Raw genomic sequence first — 19,007 nt, 5'->3', positions numbered from 1 at the left:
AATCAAAGAGGAAGTGTTCGTTTATGACGTCACACCTTCATCGCTGCACCCAAGACAAAAACAATCGTTAGTGTTGGGATGTAGTTTCGACGTTTAAAACGCATGTTTTTGTCGGTTGATGATCAAACAAGACTGTAGATTTGTAGAAGCTGAACTGTGAACCGAAATATTTGCCTCGCAACATGCAGAAGCTTTAAAATTGCCCGCCAAAAGTAACTTGAATATTGTGATAGTGAGCCAACTGCAAAAATATATTTCGCTAGATTGTAAGATAACAATTACGGTACCCTATAAATCCACGCTGGCTCAAGGTCGACTTTGCTTCGAAAGCAGATACACGCTACTTCCAACAATCTCTCTGGAATGGAGTTAAACTGACATTTGTTGAGGCTGAGATGTACCTGGCTAATCATCCGTTCACTACCGATTACTAGCCTATTGATGTTAGGCCTAAATGGCTAATTCCGTATAAAAGGGAAACAATGATAGCGTTCCACATGGTTGGCCTCCATGCTATTTGAGGCATTTTTTTACAGTTTTGTCCAATCATTATGACAGCTGGAGAAGAAACATATTGTGACGACATAATTGAGAACAAAGCTGTGAAGAAAGTTGGTCCGGGAGTTGTGTGAAACAATTATCGAAAGTTGAGCATGAACATCAAACTTTATAGAGAAAAAAGAAAACTTACTTTGAAGGCTACTAATAAGCGTTTGATCTATTTTCCAGAAATTAAGCTATTTTCGTCTGAAAAGAAATATACTTTTTATTTTGGTCACATTTCGTCATTTCGTTCTAAAGTATCGTCCTGTGAATAATCACCAAGACGGTGATGATACTAAAAAATAAACGCTTCAATCACAAAAGTAACATTTCCTGCCAAGAAATCCTGTTTATTACCTTCAGTGCTAGGAAGGAAAGGGTTTCCATCTGAGGCGGATTATGAGGTTTCGCTGACACCAACCTGGGCGGATTATAACAACTGCCTTTCAATGTAGACACATGGACTGACGTAAACAAACACGACTTCTGACATTGTTCATCACAAACACAAGTGAAGGATTGCATCGTCTCTGCTTCGAAAATAATCGGTTCAATACGCACACTCAATCTGACTTGAACCGATTGTACGTCTCACAATTAGAAACTATGGCGACACAAACACCTGGTCGACGTCATATCATCATTCAAACAAAGTTACATGAAATTTAAACATTACGTCATCGCTAGTAAGACTTTATGTCGCAACCATGACGAAATGCACATTGCGTAAGCGCAAGAAACGCCACAATGTTTAGGTCATAATTGTAAACAATCAGCTTGTTGATTCTCGATTGATGTTTGCAATTGCAATGATAATGGTGATGAGGAATATACGTCACAGTGACTTATCAAGTGATGTCATAGAAAGATAAGCGCATGTATTCGTTTGAGGATGAACTGGTAAATAAAGAAGCATATCAGTTCTGATCACATTGGAGCTATGTGACGAAGAGATCGGTTATGGGTAATGGGACAATGGGCCATTGGTTGATGGCATGAAAAAATCCGGAACATTATGTGAAAATCAAAATACTTTACTGTGGTATTTTGGTTATACTCATTTCAAAAGTTTCATGGAAATTATTTGTCACTTTGACTTCGACGCTGAAGACAAGTAAGAAATGAGGTCACGTGATAAGGAATTTTGCAACAACTTTGTTCAATAAAAACAAAATTAAAATAAACTCTGAACATAAACATAACAGCACTTGAAGAATAGCTTTATGGCGTCAACAAATATAACAGTTCTGATTTAGTTTTCTCGTCTTTGAATGACATCATAGAGGACTTTGTTGCTGAAGTGACGTCACTTTGACGATGAGTCTTTAGCGGCGAAGGCGTTGGCGCCAAGAAATTTCTTGTAATAGCTGGGGAGTGTTGGACGAAGTTTAGGAGCTGCAAGGATGCAATCAGAAGCGTCAACACCGCACTCTTGTGGCAAGTAATAGACATAAGTTACTGTCACTGTGGGGAGCAACAAGACATTGTAAAAACTTACTAGTTGCGATTCATTGCTGTTTGCAACACGGTCGTTATATACGTATTGAATCGTAGCCAGTCGTTTGGTCGACAGACATTTGGTCGACAGTCATTTGGTCGACAGACATTTGGTCGACAGGACGTTTGGTCGACAGACATTTGGTCGACAGACATTTGGTCGACAGGACATTTGGGTTAGAATTAGGTTAGGTTAGGGTTAGGGTTAGGGTTAGAGTTAGGGTTAAGGTTAGGGTTAGAGTTAGGGTAAAGGTTAGGGTTAAGGTTAGGGTTAAGGTTAGTTAACTAACCCTAACCCTAAAATGAATCGTTCTGTCGACCTAACGTCCTGTCGACCAAATGTCCTGTTGACCAAATGTCTTGTCGACCAAATGTATGTCGACCAAATGTCTGTCGACCAAATGACCGGGTACCGTATTGAATAGAATAATAGTTTTGTGAGCCAGTACGATTACTTGAAAACCGACAGATGGAAGTGTAATTACTTGCTGCGTTACTTTTCAATGAGCCTCCTACTCTTAAGCAGTGCTTATTAGATGGCAGACCCATTTTGATTTTTTTTTTAAATAATAGTGAGTCTCATCATTGAAAGGTAAAAAAAATAAATATACTTTGTTGTTGGAGATATAGTGAAGTGGAATGAAGGTAAGAAGAAGACAAACTTCCTGTTCACCTTAAAATATGTCATCCGTACCCTACTCTGAAGTAGCAAGACATGGCTCCCGACGAGCGTAGGAGACACATCTATCTTTCGCACAATCATTTACATAAGTCGTCCAGCCGGCTTACATTAACATAGTGTTGCTTTAACTTTAACATGCTGTGGTAATAAAACGACTTAGTCCCAGGCTTGAAAGTAGCCTACGGATTTAATAATACGAATAAAGAAAAGATTTTGTTGAGTAAAGAATCCATAAAAACTTCAATCTATTTTATAGCAACCTGATAGATTATTTCAAAGGATAAATGACTTTTTTCGTTTTTATGGTGAGACGCTTTCATCTCGTTTGTAAAGAATAAATTTGCGGTCTAACTTCTGAACATCGTTAGAGAACATCCCTTGAGCTGTAGAACCATAAAGAGGAAGTGCGATGGATAAATGATCGATTGTGGAAAAGTTCGTTTTGTAGTTTTAGTTTACTTTTAATCTTCGTATTTCTTCTTACTTGCAAACAGGGGCAGATCTACCGGGTGGGCCTGATTGGTACAGGCCCACCCAGATTGACAGTGGGCCCACCCAAAATCAGATTCTTGAAACAAAAACATATTAATGTTTAACCCTAGAATAACCAAGTGGCACTAAATTGTCTGGTGTAGCATCACTATTTCACAGCATTTGTAATAGATATTCGGTAACACTAAGTTTTTGTATGCTGGCCCGCCGTGGCATTATTGGTGAAGGCCCACCAAGATATTTCCTAGGTCCACCTATAAATTACTTTCTGAATCCGCCACTGCTTGCAAAATGCTTTAAAACCACTAACGCAGCCCTGCCATCGATATTAACAGAGCGAGGGGTTCGCTTTTCGTATTGCTGACATTACAATGATGTTTAGCTTTTATGTTTATTGAGATTGAAATAACGACACCTCCGACTGTATGGAAGCTAACATAAAATTGTTTCATAAAAAATAAGAAGTGGAAAATGGTCATAAAACGATAACTTGTATCAGAAACAATGAAGAAGCGCCATGAGGTGATGGCAATTTGTGACTTACCTTCCTGAGTTATTATTTGAGAGTGCCTGGCGGGTGTGTCTTCATCGACAGCTTTAAAGTCACCACTATTGGAGAGCTCTATTCCGCCGACTGGGGCTACTTCAACGTCCGAGTGGTTGGTCTGCATCAATATGAGTAAGTTAAAGTCGATTGTTAATGACAAGCACAAAACAATACCGAACAAAATTATCTTTTCAAACTGCATCCACAGTAGTGGCTAGTGTTATGACGTCACAAACGTGCGCGGTCAAACAACACTCAATTCCTGCAGGAACAATGATGGCTGCTCTGGATTCAGGCGTCCACTGTCGATTTTGCCCTTATGACACGTCACAAATGACACATGTGTGGCATCATAAATGCGCCAATAAAAGAGAGGGCCTCACCGCAGACATCTTCCTGTTGGGAACAAACGTAAAAGTCTTGGAGCCCGAGCGCCAGTTTTTTCTTGAGGATGTATCTGCATGAAAAAGATACTTTCATAATCGATACTTCGTTATGTTGACTCAACCGGCAAATCAGTCAATTTTTACATTATTTTATAGTTCACAGATGTAATATTAATGTAAGAAAAAACTTATTTGCTTTCCGGTTAGTTTAGTGTTTTCGTTATGAACGGTACAAATCCCAAATAATTCAATTTCAAGCTGCCCAGAAATGCTCGTACCCTTCTCTCGTTTCACTGAGTTCCTCATCTTTTTTATCTGCTGATGGAGCCGCTCGATCTCCGCCGCTGTTGCGTCTTCTGACGATGACTCAGCGCTTTGCTGAAGATGAAAAGTTTGAAAACCGTCGTTATAAAACTGCTCATGTACTTTGCAGTTGATGTTTGGCAAAGTTCATGTTTAAGGAATGAGAAAGATTTATTTTCTGTATCAAGGCTTGCGCGCTGTTGAAGATCAAGATTAAGTAAACAGGAAAGCAAGGAAGCCAATGTTCGTATTCATCTTCAGGCATGCCTTCAAACGTTTGATGTACATTCTTGTTAATGTAGCTTATATTATACGCATTGTGTACAAAATAAATATGTTCAACTCGGTAATACCACTTGGCTTCATATGTTTGTGGTACAACAAGCTATATTCTCCACAAAACCTCTACCAATTATTGTGGTACGAATAATGACACATATCAGCTTGATGCAGAATGAACTTTCAGCTTTCAACTCACTCTTGCGCAATCACGAACCAGAAAATGTATTTGGTACTTTCATTTAGCAGTAGTCTTAAACAAAATATAAACGTAAAGGTTTTGTTTGTCAAGATAGTCTCGAGACACCTCACTCACTAGATGTCGCGCGTAAGGTTAAGCTTTTCCTTGTTTACTCAAAGAAAGCGCAAAACCGGTGATAAAAGGTGAAACGTTTTTTCAACGTTAAAACACATTGTTTGCATGAAGCTCTAAAATAGAGGAGGCTCAAAGAAACGTTCTGTTTGATTAGAAAGGAGACGAGTCAACAATGCCAGGCACATACGAGACAATGATTCTCGATACGATAGTTTTCGCTATTTGACAGCCACTTGGAGCATACGTCATAATAACTCGTCGTTTGCAAGTTGAGTTTACGGCAAGTTCATCAAAGGCATAGCGAGTTGGTCATTCTTTGGTAAGACTGAAGCTAACCGGATCAATCTACGTTTGAATAGTAAACGATTGGGTTTCATACTCAAAACTTTATGCACTTTGTTGTCGAGGAAAATATTTTCTTTGCTTCACATGCGATTGCAACATCAAGATTTCACATAACAGTTCAAATTAGGATATTGTTTAGGCTACTTATTTTGCCAATATTGTTTACTTACGATGTAAATACTAATTCGTAACTGGATCTTATCATTACCGCAATGTAGCCACCTGCTTAACTCCGTTGCTTGTAGAAGTGTTGGCAGGCACTCGTTTGGAAGTGTTGTAATTTTTGCTGGCTTGTTCATTTTTATTGTTTCCTTTTGTATTTTCCTTTTCGCCAATTGCTTGGATTGGAATGTTGAAACTCTCAGCAATGTGAAGATCAAACCCGTCATCCTGTCGAAATGTGATTTCATTTCGGATTAGTTAAAAATTAAGAGTTTAACCGCTACAAAAGATGTTAATTCGCAGGGTAAATAGAAGTGGCGTCACCTTTGCCTCGAGCTTCTTGCCCGCCATCACATCTCCGTCGATGACGTCATTGACTTTCGGTGGTTTTGTTTCAGATTTTGATTCCTGTGAAACATATCACAAAGTTGATGAGAAGAAAGATACGACAAATGCACATTTATAACTGTTGAGTCACACTTACATCACCATACGAAATAATGACGTCACTCAACAGTGACGGTGGTGGAGGAGGAAGATCATCAAAGAAGTTTGAATTGAAATCCTGTTGAGCTGCTGGATGATCCTGGAGGAGACAATTCGATAAAGAGTTTAAAAAAAAAAGAAGAAATCAATTGTGATAACTTGTTTACTAGAATCAATGTAATCCGACTTTTGAGCCGAATAAGAGCCCGATCTTCATGAGGAGCGAACATACAGTATTACCTGGACAATTTCACCGCTTTCCTCCACGTCGTAAACAGTGATGTCTCCATACTGCATCCCGTGGCTCATAGGAATATGGACGTCATCCACATTAGAGGGAGGATCATGAGAGACGCCTACTTTATGTTCAGGCGTGATGACATCGCTACTACGTGGTACAATGCTGCTTTTCGTTTCGGCCACGTCATCAACACTGCCAGCGTCGTGATCTGCTGCTTCGATGACATCACTTCTTTTAAGAATAACACTGTCGGCCAGTGGCTTTATGACGTCACATTTCTTATCAATGTTCAAGGAAGCTTCGTTTTGCTCATTATGTTTATTGTCAGTCGTTGTCGGACTAGTGGTGAGTTCTGTATGATGGATGGAAGTATTTTTCAAAGTGATTGTTGCAGAATTGTCATCATCAGTGGCACCTTGTACAGAATCATTTGTCATACTCTTGGGAAGATATTCACTTTCAGTGACTGGAAGGGGAACTTCACTTGTTTGAATAGTATCATCCTCAATCGTGCGATGGTCATCTTCAGTACATACAGGAGCATCTTCAGTCACTTTTAAAGTGTCTTCATCAGAGCTGTCTGCATCATCAACAGGCGCCTCATCATCACTAACAGCATGTGCTTGGTCATCATCAGCTGTATATCTCTCATTATCATTAGATGTGTGCTCATCTTCAGTGGTGACATGAACATTGTTATTCGTTGGATCTTGAGTCTCAGAATGGGCCTCGTCATGTGTTGAAAATACGTCATCAGAGAATATACGCGCTTTACCACTAGTTTTATCCATGTCATCAATTGGCAATATTGTTATGTCATCAACAACAACGTGGTCTTTATGTTTCTAAACAAATTGCATATCAGGTCAAATCTCAACAATTAATTGACTAAGCACGCCATTGTTAAGTATCTGTTATCAAATGGTCAACGTTGCCACAGAGCAACATACGTATATCTGTAGCTACTATACATAGGATATATTGTGATCATTGTACAAAGACACATATAACATATTATATTCACTGAATAAGCATTGCCATGGTGGGTAAAACGTTAGTGATTTATTGGAACCTTTTCGGTATTATCTTTAGCAAGATCAGTGAAGCATCAGTGGTGAAGAAAGAAGGCTTCACAATTCACAGTCGAAGCTTGGATGCACGCGAAATTAACAAGCATGCATTGTTACGTGTTTTCTGGGGGGCTTGTGGGGCACGTGAGCTGTTGTCACTTCATCTAAGTCTTTGAGATTGTTAAGCTCTTCGTCTAATATTTTATCCAGTTCATTTATAGCAAAATGTTCATCTTCAGCAGCTGCGCTTGCACCTAAACACACGATAATTTACAATGAAGATTTATCGAACATTTATTTATCACTTCACTGATATCAAAGAAAATTAAACTTTTGCACAAAGAAAAAGTCCAAATGACTTACTAGCCGTCGGATAGTTGTATATTAAATTAGGCCAATTTATTTTTGTCCAAATTTTAGGCCACCTGGCAACCATGCTTGACATTGCTTAGAACGGAACAAGTCCTTGACCTCGCAATGATGTTACAAGCATGTTTTTATCCCATAATAGCGACTTCACATCTGTTTCAACTTCATAAATGGCACACATCGTTTCTGGTAACCTACTGACATTCAAAATCAAACTGCTACATCTTTGTTGTTGTTCTTGTGTGTTTGTGGTTTATTTTAGGTCTTCGTAGTTTTACTACAGTAGCTACAGACGTGTAAACATGTTACCGCACATTACATATTCCTCAACAGATATTGTTCACGGTTGGTAGTGGGCTGGCTGAACAGCACTGGTGTGCTTAAAGCAACAAGATAATCATTTTTGGTTACGAAACAAGGTTTGTCTTTATCCTTCATTCGAATCAGCAAATTTATTCAAACGTTGAATCACTGCAAATAAGCATTGATTTGACGGCTGGTTGGTGGACTGCTGGTATACGGTTTGTTGAAGCTGTGTCAACCAATGTAATGACGCTCCGTAGCGCTGACAGGGGGTCCAAGGGGTACTTTTTGACCTGAACCCGGGATAATTTTAGGGGCCCGACACCTTTTCAAGGAGAACGGGAAACATAAAAAGCCAAAGCGTATTCTTGGGGTACAGCGCCATTTTCTTATAAATATCTTGATGTGGGGCTCAAGGATCTTGTTGACACCGGGCCCAACGGCCCTGATGATGCTTACCACTCTTCAAAGTTTCTCTTTGTGACGTCACATTCTGATGATCTGCTGCATCACCATGCACCTAAAACAGATAAGGTTTGTTGAAGGTGATATGACATCACAACAGAGCACAATGTGATGTCACCATCGATAGTTCGCTGGTAATCTTTGAGAAAAGGTGTTGCAATACTGTGATATATACAGCGACTTAGCTGAATGAGTCTATGAATGTAACAAAGAAAAGAGCATAAGCAATCACCACATCAGGATCTATGTTCTAAATGCATCGCTCAAGTGAAACCTTTGATACGTCATTATTATTATCACTGTTATTTCACACTTATTTTTGCTGTGTTTCTGCTGTGTAACTAAAACGTACTTGCTCATCACTAGGTGGAGGACTTTCTTTTGGAGGAGGAGGTGCAGTTCTTCTTTTCGGTCCTTGACACAATTGCATCACATAAAAATTATGAGAGAATAAAGCTCTAATGACATCACACACCACAGTTTGTTATGCTTTAGCGAAATCAATTATGGTTTATTAAGAAACAATGTTCTAGTAGACTAAGTAGAGTAATGATACGAGGATGGCGTACAGGTTAATAGTGGTCCAGGTTGTTTGAACAACTGTTATCAATGGATTCAAAAAGTTGTAGGTGATTAGTAGTTGTCGTAAGTTTGAAAATAATGTTTTCTATTAATTGGCGAAAGATTTATGAAAGGCGTTCATAGAGAGGCGACCGAATACTGGATACAGTAAGAAGTATTTGACGAAATAGCAAATTAGTCTTTTTTACATTGATTTAACGCCTCGAGACGTTGAATTAACATAAAAATAAACTGATTTGTTGATTGAGGTTGGGTTGTCAACCATTGGAATGTTTGATCATCGCTTTCTTTCATTACCAAGCAAACATAGCCAGGTAACGTAAACCTCTAGAAAATGCTGAAAAATTATATCACATTACGTAAGATCGATGTAATAACAACTGGTAGGTCATTTGACGTAAGAGAAGGACGTCGACGTCATGTTGACGTCAGTATGAGCCTCTGACTTGTTGTTGGCAGCGTCCATCGCTGAATCCCGTTGCGCCCAGCCTGGCAAACATTCAACCGATTGCTGCTGATAACTCTCCTTGTCAATGAGTCGTAAAGTCGTTGTTTGAGTAGAGATGACGACGTAGTTGTTACGTTTCGTTGCATTAAAGTATCTTAGTTGGTTGTACTGGCTTAGAACTAAATTAACCCCCAACAGCTGTACACGATTTAACTACCCTCATTGTACAGTGTTTTATTACGTAAAAGTAAAAGACAAGTAAACTATCAAATGCGTATTGTCGACTTGGGTTGGGATGGTTTGTATTGTGTCACAAAGTGCTCGAATTCACTACACCGTCCCTGTGACACTGTGGAAATGCTTGAGGTAATCTGATGAGCCTCTGGTAAACATGATTGTATTTGCATAAGGTTTGTTTCTCCTTGATTCGTCGCTTCCAGTATTATCAAGAACTAACTTATAAATGTAGAACATGATCCACTATGTTCTACCACCATGGCTTGTAATCCATAGTGGGGCCGCAAAACAAATTCAAAGCAAGCCTATTGAACTGTAGGTCAAAAGCAGAGAATATCACACTGAATTGATGAAACCAAGTCTATTATATGGATTGTACCATACAAGTGTGACGCCGTTGGTGCAAATAATAATTTCTAAATTGAGGTCACAGAACTTAAAAAGTTTTAGGAAGCCACAATAATTGACTTGTAACATACTTGGAATGTGGTCGAAGGTCGTTCGTGGAACCGAGGTGGACTCTTCGTGATCGGAAGTGGATTTGCTCTTTGGGACAATAGATGGAAGCGGGGGCCGTGGGGGTGGGGGAGCTTTTCGTTTCGTATACAAAGATTCTGGGGGCGTAGATGTTGGCAATGAGTTGGATTCTATAAAATATAGAAAAGTAGCACAGCGCTTTTGTGTATGCGCACAAAGTTTACTGCGCACATATTACCATGGTTAGTGATGTAATACGGTGATTGAGTGCCCATGAAATAATCAAAACGTTCAATAGAATCATATTTCTGGAAAGACGATCTTGATTGCTTTCTTTCATCTTGATTTCGTTCAACAAACTTTTAGGGACTTTAGTGAGAAACCTAGTGAGAGATTTCACCACGGTATCCAATCAATGTAAAAAACGCCATTGGGGCAGTGCAATCATGAACGATTACACATAAATGTGTAATCATTGTATACGCTTTGTTATCCTTTCTTTGTTCTTCCGAATTTCCAACAGTTGCTTCTTAATTTATAAGTTTTTGTGGTGTCCTAAAGTCTTTAATCTCTAACCTTGTTACTAATGTAATCAATTCTCAAACAATCATCAAACAATCAAACAAAGTATAATGACAAACAAACAAAACAATCCGTGCGCAACTGTGCATTGTTTCACCAAAGTTGCGAAAGAATCATAAAAATCCGAGCTTAAAATATTAAAAATAAATATATTTTTTTACAATATTCACGGCACCATTGACCGGACTGACCTGAGGCTTGTACAAAATACACGTCACGAAGGTTATAGTGGTTCAATGTCAAATCCAAGTTCAACCTGACGTCATGTTGGGTTGGATGCCTGAGCTCGGCGTCAAGCCTGGCCTCGGCAGATAGTTTCAACTTATCACAAGTGGCAGCCAACACGAGACTGAGGGGGCGCTTGGGGTCGACGCGCATGACGCTCTGACGTGACCGGGGCAGCTTCACAATCAATCGCTCGGTTGTCTGCGAAAAAAGAAAATCATTGTTTCGAATGAGATCGAAACAAAGCTTGGGGCACGTTAAGGAGGTGGAATTGGATTCCAGAGAAGTCCATACAGTTTCCCAGGTGATAAGTCCAGATGTGTTCCAATAACATTCGATAACAATAACTTTCTTAACTTTTTAATAACAATAACAATTCCAATAACCCTAAAGATCACATTTCTGTCATTTTACATCATATTGTCAGTGGGATCCAAGCCACGTATAACTGCTTTCCCCTAAAGAACACAATCAACATCGTTTTCAATCTTTGGTGGGTTCCAATCTGGAACCGAACCAAAGCATGCTGTATACAGATGAGCCTCTACCACTGACAGTATCTGCCTGAATAGCTGCCAAGAGTTTTATTGCAATAGCTGATTTAACAAAGCAATGAAAGCAAACAACCTTGTCTTTTCTGATACTGCGCGAAACGGTTGTTGACTTCATCTTCGGGTTCTTCTCTTTAATGGTTACCATGACAACGTTCATTCGGCCAAACAATGCTGTCGCTTCTGCTTCCTTTGTATCCGATGTTGATACGTATCCCACCAAGTGAGAGGTGGAGGAGAGCTTAAAGTGGGAAAGAAACTGGGTTTGTAGGTCTCCCCAAGTAGTGCTGCAACAAAAAAACAAACTCAAAATTACATTATTGGGTGAACAATGATGAAGTTCGTTGGGATTCTAAAAAAGTCAACACCACAATGTACAACGCCAAAGTTGTAGAAGTAGAGCAATGGTGATGTCATGATGGTGTGACAAATGATGAATTATTTTTCACCGAGACTGATATGCAAGGTCATTAAGAAGAAGATTGGATTACCGTCTTAAACCAAAAGAGATCTAAAGAATTCGCTTTAAAAATTTTGAGGGTACGATATTAGTAAAGTTATCGAGGAGAAAGATATTTTTTTCTCCGAAAAGCATGAGTTGTCTTCAAAAAAACAAATGGATAAGACACAAACGCTTCCAAACATTATCCCGGATACAGAAGTTTTTTGGATCTCTTTTGTCAAGCTATTGTTCATAAAAGTGATAAAACAAAACCAAGTTTCCATGTGATTGAACTCTACAGACGTTGCATCAACGTAAAAAATACTGATTTAGCTTATTGAATTTGGGTGAGTCTCCAGCGCAAGTAAAATAAACAAGATTGTATTTGTTCACAATCCATAGGAGATGAATGAAACGAGCGGCTTTAGTACGTAACAATATGCTTAAAACAAGCTTGCATCATGCTTACCAGAGGCTCTGGACACTTCCTGAGAGTGGGGGTGGGTAATTTAAGCACGGGCGCGAACGATGTTTTGACATCGACAGGGGCTTATTGGATTATATCGCATCACATATACTTCTGGGAGGTCGCCCCCCATACCCTCCTTCACACTACTGAAAGCTTCAGTTTCTTATACAGAGTCTTAGGCGACATGTTTCGCGCCGAAGGCGCAAAATTTTTCTTTTTTTAAAATACAAAAAATTATTTCAACAAATCTAAAATCGCGAGCAAAAGCTTTTTAACATTTGCCACATTTTTTGAAGTTTTGAGACATTTTTGACTGGTAGAGGGGACGTACGCAAAAATCCCTCTCAGTATTCTTCCTTTACTCAAGTCCTCCAAATTTTGCACTTCATGCGATAAACGGTTAGATTTAACCCATTAAAAGCCGCCACAAGTTCCCATTGCTCTTTTTAGGAAATATTTCAGCCACAAAGTTGTATTGCCATAACTTTTAAATTAGTTTAAAAAAATTTGATGATTTTTGCTTTTTTGATGCATTTTTTTGTTTGCCTTTTAAAAGGACACCGGCCACATGGTCAAATATAAATCTCGCAATACCTTAACATAAGAAGGTGTTTGTTTCGGTAGAAATTTGTCAGATCTTTCTTGAAGGACGTTTCAAAGTTATTGTACGAACATATTATATTCAAGATAACCATCGGCGTAGCTAATGGGAGGGTGCCCCCCCATTAGGCAGTCCCCCTCCCCCCCGGTAGGAAGCTTGTAGCGGCAGAATATTTTTAAACCTAAACGAAAAAGCATAGTAAAAATCTTTTTTGAAACGGATTTGGCTCGAATCCTATTTGCTGGTTCCTACTTCACGCGTTCAGGGGTGCAAAATCATGGTCCGCCGCGGGCGGCACAAACCATAGCGATACCCCACTGACATTCGTCGGCTCCAGCTCGTAACCGAGCATTGGTTTCGTCATCAAATCTAATTTGGCTTTGGATGGTGATGTCATATATGGCTTTGGAGGCCAATCTATGATGGAAAAGACGTAGGAAAAAGTCACATTGTATGGGGGGAATGAATTGTATGGAGGGAGGGACGTGGTAGTCTTAGCTTTGCTAGTGTTCGTTTTTCTTGGGCTTTTTGTATCTATTTTTTTGAAAACTTCCGTGCCTTCCCTAGATCTTTTTCTCCAGAGTAATCTGTCACTAGCAAGGATTTCCCATGAATCCAGATCAATGTTTGCATGGTTGAGGGAGACTTTCAGCTGATCTTTGTATCTCATTTTTGGTCTTCTGGGGGAGGTTTCCTGTCTCTAGTTGTCCCTCCTCGTTGACCCTCTCATGACATGTCCTGTCCAGCGAAGGCAGTGTTGCAATATGGTGGCTTCTGAATTGGGCAACCTAACGCGATCAAGGAGTGCATCTTTGGTGAGACAATCGTCCCAACGAGTGCCTATAGCATTTGACCCAGTTTCTTTCCTCTGCTGAAAATTTTCAAGACGTTTGATGTCACGGCGGTATAATGTCCAGGTTTCACAAGCATAGAGAAGGGTGGATAGAACGACTGCCCGGAGGACCATAATTTTGTGCGGATAGATATAGCATGGTTGTTGAAAACACGATGGTTAAGTCTTCCATAGGCGCAATGTGCTGCTTTTACACGATGTTCAATATTCTTTGACAGTGTTACAAACTAGCAAAAAATGTGGCCATGTGGCCGGTGTCCTTTTAAAAGGCAACAATAAATATAAAGCAAAATAAACAAATCAAATAAGCAAAACTTTACACAAATTAGAGTGTAGTAGGAAGCACAATATTATAGAGTGCCAAACTATGAAGAAACATAATTCATATCTATTACCAATAGGCAATAAAACATGCATGTTCCTCCTCACTTCACTTTATCCGGCTCTTCTCATTTTTCAACAATCTTCAAACTTTCATAAAATTCAGAAAAATTACGTTGTTCTCAAATATTTATCAACACCTTCCAAAACAGACCCTAAACAACTTGACCCTTTGAGGGTGACTGCTCGACTAGAAGACCTTCCAGGTCACTTCGCAGCCACCCGTTGCAGTATCCACACATAATATATTCTACGTTATCGTTAGTTTTATCCGACTTTGTTGAATATGTGTGTTTATACTCGCAACAAATAAAACTACAATCAATCAATCAATCAATCAATCAATCAACTACTAGCAAGTCCAAAATGATTCAATCAAAATAAGATGATGCAATACTGATGCATTCAAAACGATGTCCTTTTAAAAGGACACCGGCCGTAAATGGGTTAAAAGGTAAAAAACGTTAAGGTCAAACCTAGGCCTACATTCAACTTAGAAAAAATAAAATTAAAGCTAAAATGCATTAACTTTTACAACAACTGAAAATAGAGAGACATCTTGATCGATAGCCTACTACAGGAAGGCCTACCATCTGCGCTGTGTAAGAAATAACACAAAATGAAAAAGAAAATGAAATTTTACAAATATTAATATTATTAAAAAAAATAGGAATTTACTTGACTCAGCAAATAGCAGTCCCTTGCAATCAATTTTAAAAGCCACCCATCGTCTCGCCATCAACGAAATCGCATGACATGGCAAAACCATCAAGCCTCGCATGGCTCAAACAAAGGCGAAGAGAAGCTATCAATCTCCGCGAAAAAAGCCGCCGAGTTACAACGATAGAACGCCGAAATACATTGAAACAGTGCAACTGTAGTAGATTTCGTTTGTGAGCGGTAAAAAGCGAAATTAAACACTTTGTAGCAGTGAGAAATTATGACGTCACACATACCCCATTCTGATGCTTATATTTTTGACAGGATACATAGTTTGGCGTTGTCTTGCGAGTCGGAGTTTCCAAGCAAAAAACTTAAAAGTTGTGCAACAAAATAAAAAAATGAAAATAAAGCACAAAAGTAAAAAAATAATAAAAATGATTTTTTTCTCTCCATTAGTGGGGGGGGGGGGTCATTTTGCATTAGTTACCCCCCACTCCAATTGGTGGGGGATTGCTCCCCTCCTTAGGACCCCCGTGGCTACGTCTCTGGCTTTTTATACTTTTGACTGGTTTTCAAATACCAATTTGTCAATAAATTGAACTAGCTGGTCCAGAGTCAACAAAAGCGAAAATAGCAGATACAATCAAAATTGTCTTGAAAGCAATTATTACACTTTTATCTCAAGACAAGACTGCAGGAGAAATAATTTCGTTCTGCTTTCACTTTTTGAATACTTGTGACAAATAAAAGTAAGAATTTATCAAGTAAAAAAAACTTTCATCCTTAAATCCACTGTGGAAACCTTGCATGTCCAATGCATCTGCCAGGTCAATTAAATGGGTCTGAGCGAGTGATGGGAGTGAGAAAATATAACAAAAACTTTAGAATACTGACATGGCCAAGTGCCCCCCCGGATCCGCTTGAATAAGTTTAAAAACGTATTTGCATTTGTTATATTAGCCGAGTGAACCAAAGTCTGTAAGATGAAACAAGTTAGTAATCTAGTGATCCATCATAATAACCTATATTGGTAAACCATTAACTATCGGCCCCAGAGGCTCAAATAAAACAAAGAAGACTGGATCATTTGCGCATTGTTGTGTGGATCTACGATAATGCTGGTTGAGATGATTTGGATATCAGTCGCGTTTAAAGCAATTAAAACAATTTCAAGATTAAAAAAGTTCTAGATGAAAAGAATGTGTTCCTACTTGACTGGCACTTTCACTCTTCGAATTGAATTGTCCGGAAGAAGAACATCAATTGTTTGCTCATAATCCAATCCAATATCTCCCGATTTTAAATCTTTAGATAAATTCCCACCATTTTGGAGTGCCACCTTTCTGGAAAATTGAAAATAAACCGAGAGTATCAGTCCAAAACTGGGAATTATCAAAAAAGATCGCTGTCGTTTACCGCTATAACAAGTGACGAAGCTAAAAAGAAACTTATGGAGGGCAATGGAAACTGTTGGGAAGGCAAACGTCATTTAACATGAATTATAATGGCTTTGAAACGTTGTAACAATGTTGAAACATGATTGTTGTGGTTGATTGCCCGGTAGCTCCGTCTTTCGTAATTAGACAAGTAGGTACGGTGTATTGCTGTGCTAATGCTTCGAGTAATCATTGGAAGAATAGTCAGAGCCGACACAAGCTGTCAATTTTATTTTTATTCCTGTTATATTTTTATTCTTATTCTTTTTATTTTCATCCTTGGACTGAGAAAGTATTTTTTCAGCGGAACCCTTTCAGGTTACCTGTTGTCTATAGGTTACAGTATTTCATCACTAGATGCCGCTGAACAAAAAGCTTTTACAGTGCACAGGCTCAAGTGTAGCCTATGCACCGAGATTCGAACCATCATTTTTTGGCTTTGGCGGTTTTCAATGCAAAGTCTTAACTGACTGCGCTATCGGTGCGGTTTGAGAAAGGGATATAATGGATATGAACAAACATATCAACAAACATAAAACGTGAATGTTCAGTCGATACAGCTGTGACTGATTCGGTAGATTTGAACCTACTTAACTTTTAAGTGGACGTGACTACATCTAGCCTACCGACCACCAAACTATAATTACAAAGAAGCTACAAAGAAACCAAATCAAAGTTGCCAGCAGTGCACTTTCCATTATAGGCCAACCCTAAGCTAAGGCCAGTAAACTTATAAAAACTTGATGTTTGGTAGTATGACGTGTATTAGTACATTTCGTTTAGTTCCCATTCATTGCTAAAAAGGTGCAAACAAAACTACTAAAGGCTACAAGGATGGATGGATGGTCATTTTATTTTTGTTTGGATGCGAAACGCCGAAACACACATAAAACAAAAACTGACAGTGTGCATCCAATGAGAGAGTGCGAAAGACCGTAGCCCTGAAGGCGTAGGAGGTCGTCGAGTCTGCACTCTCTCATTCAAATAGTTACACAAAAGAAAGTATTGCGTTGATAATATTGTTGCAAATTGACACAAAAAAGAAGAAGGAAGGAAGAACAGAAAAAACAAAACAAATACAGATACTACAAACAATAATAACAATTAACATAGTCAGGTAGTGGATGTCGTTTTTATAGCTCTTGATTATTGAAGAAGTGTATTTTGCACATTTTACTGAAATATTTGAAGCCTTTGTTCATGTTTTTTTTCATATTTTGAGGTAAATTGTCCCATACCTTGATTCCCATGCATTTTAAACTTTTTTGAAATAATTGGATATTTGCCAGTTTAGTATAAAGTGAATTGGAACTTGAACGTCGGGTGTTATACGAATGAATAGATGATACATGTGTAAAGAAAGTTTTGAAGTTTTCCGGTAGTTTATTATTATAAAATTTGTACATAAATTTGCTTATTTCTAGTTTATAAGTAGAATTAACAGTTAGTATTTTATTTTCTTGATAGAGTGGCAGTAATTTAGTTTTCATTTCAAATGCTCCTGTAACGATTTTAATTATCTTATTTTGTCTAACCTGATAAAGTTTGCAACTGGACTGGAATAAACAAGCAATAACTTATAACCTACAAAAGTGTACCCTCATTAAAATATAGGTTGCTGACACCAAACACTATTAAAGTACTCACTTTGCATTTTCAGTATCCATTGCTAAAACTTTATCTTTTCACTTGCGGCTGCACTGAAAAAGTATTGCATCACTTCACTTGTGTGAGGACTTCTCCCTGCTCATTAAACAAAAGTAATAGCTGCTTACGGGCGCCATCCCACGACTGGACTTATCAGAATATTTCGCATCATCAAATCTACTGTAATTACATTATTGTGGGTAGGCTCTTTAACGTACACCACTGTCCGAAGGACATAACGCAATCATGCATGACGTATATGACATAACTGGTGTTTTAGTCACAATTTTCCTTACAAACTCAATTGATTGCAGTCATTAAGATCCTTCTTGCACTCAGTTCAGTTGCAGAAAAAAGAATATAAGCAGAGGGTGGGAATCGAACCCACGCAATCGAGATGACTATTCCTAGGCCACGCTGGTTGTGGTCATACATTCACTTAAATTTCTTTGTATCAAAAATCTTTCGAGAAGAATGATAAGAATATCACGTACTGAGTCACATGACTGACATCAGCTGATTCGCATATACGTTACGCATGATTTCGTTATTGTTTTCGAAGAGTAGAATACGTTAAAGTGCCTACCATTCTTGTGACTCATATTCAGAGCCACCGCGTTTAGTGGTTAAAGTCTCACACGGTCACTGTAGCATTCTCAATTAACTTTTCGGCTGCAAAGCCGAGTGGTGTGAGCTCTGGTACGGCAATCGAAAGGGCGCTGGTTCGATACCGCTCAAGAGCATGCGCCATGTCTTTGGGAAGACACTTTTAACAAGCGACGAAGCTAAAAAGAAACTTATGGAGGGCAATAGAAAGTGTTGGGAAGGCAAACTGTTGGTAAGACAAACGTCATTTAACATGAATTATAATGGCTTTGAAACGTTGCAACAATGTTGAAACATGATTGTTGTGGTTGATTGCCCGGT

General features: G+C 38.8%; 1 protein-coding gene across 1 annotated transcript; it reads right to left on the bottom strand.

The window, feature by feature from the left end:
• Window positions 1-753: 753 nt before the first annotated feature.
• LOC145775468 (uncharacterized) lies at window positions 754-18,113 on the bottom strand. Its single transcript, XM_082586765.1, has 16 exons — window positions 18,081-18,113; window positions 16,209-16,340; window positions 11,665-11,875; window positions 11,004-11,238; window positions 10,233-10,400; window positions 8,839-8,900; window positions 8,481-8,541; window positions 7,467-7,603; window positions 6,279-7,124; window positions 6,037-6,138; window positions 5,877-5,960; window positions 5,613-5,780; window positions 4,426-4,525; window positions 4,145-4,218; window positions 3,759-3,879; window positions 754-1,938 (listed from the first exon to the last, which is right to left on the bottom strand). Exons 1-16 carry the CDS (start codon window positions 18,098-18,100, stop codon window positions 1,850-1,852), a joined length of 2,610 nt encoding a protein of 869 aa, XP_082442891.1. The 5' UTR covers window positions 18,101-18,113; the 3' UTR covers window positions 754-1,849.
• Window positions 18,114-19,007: the final 894 nt, after the last annotated feature.

Source organism: Aplidium turbinatum, chromosome 1 (genome assembly GCF_918807975.1).
Source record: "Aplidium turbinatum chromosome 1, kaAplTurb1.1, whole genome shotgun sequence".
NCBI classification, from domain to species: Eukaryota; Metazoa; Chordata; class Ascidiacea; order Aplousobranchia; family Polyclinidae; genus Aplidium; species Aplidium turbinatum.
This window is presented reverse-complemented; position numbering and strand designations above follow the sequence as displayed.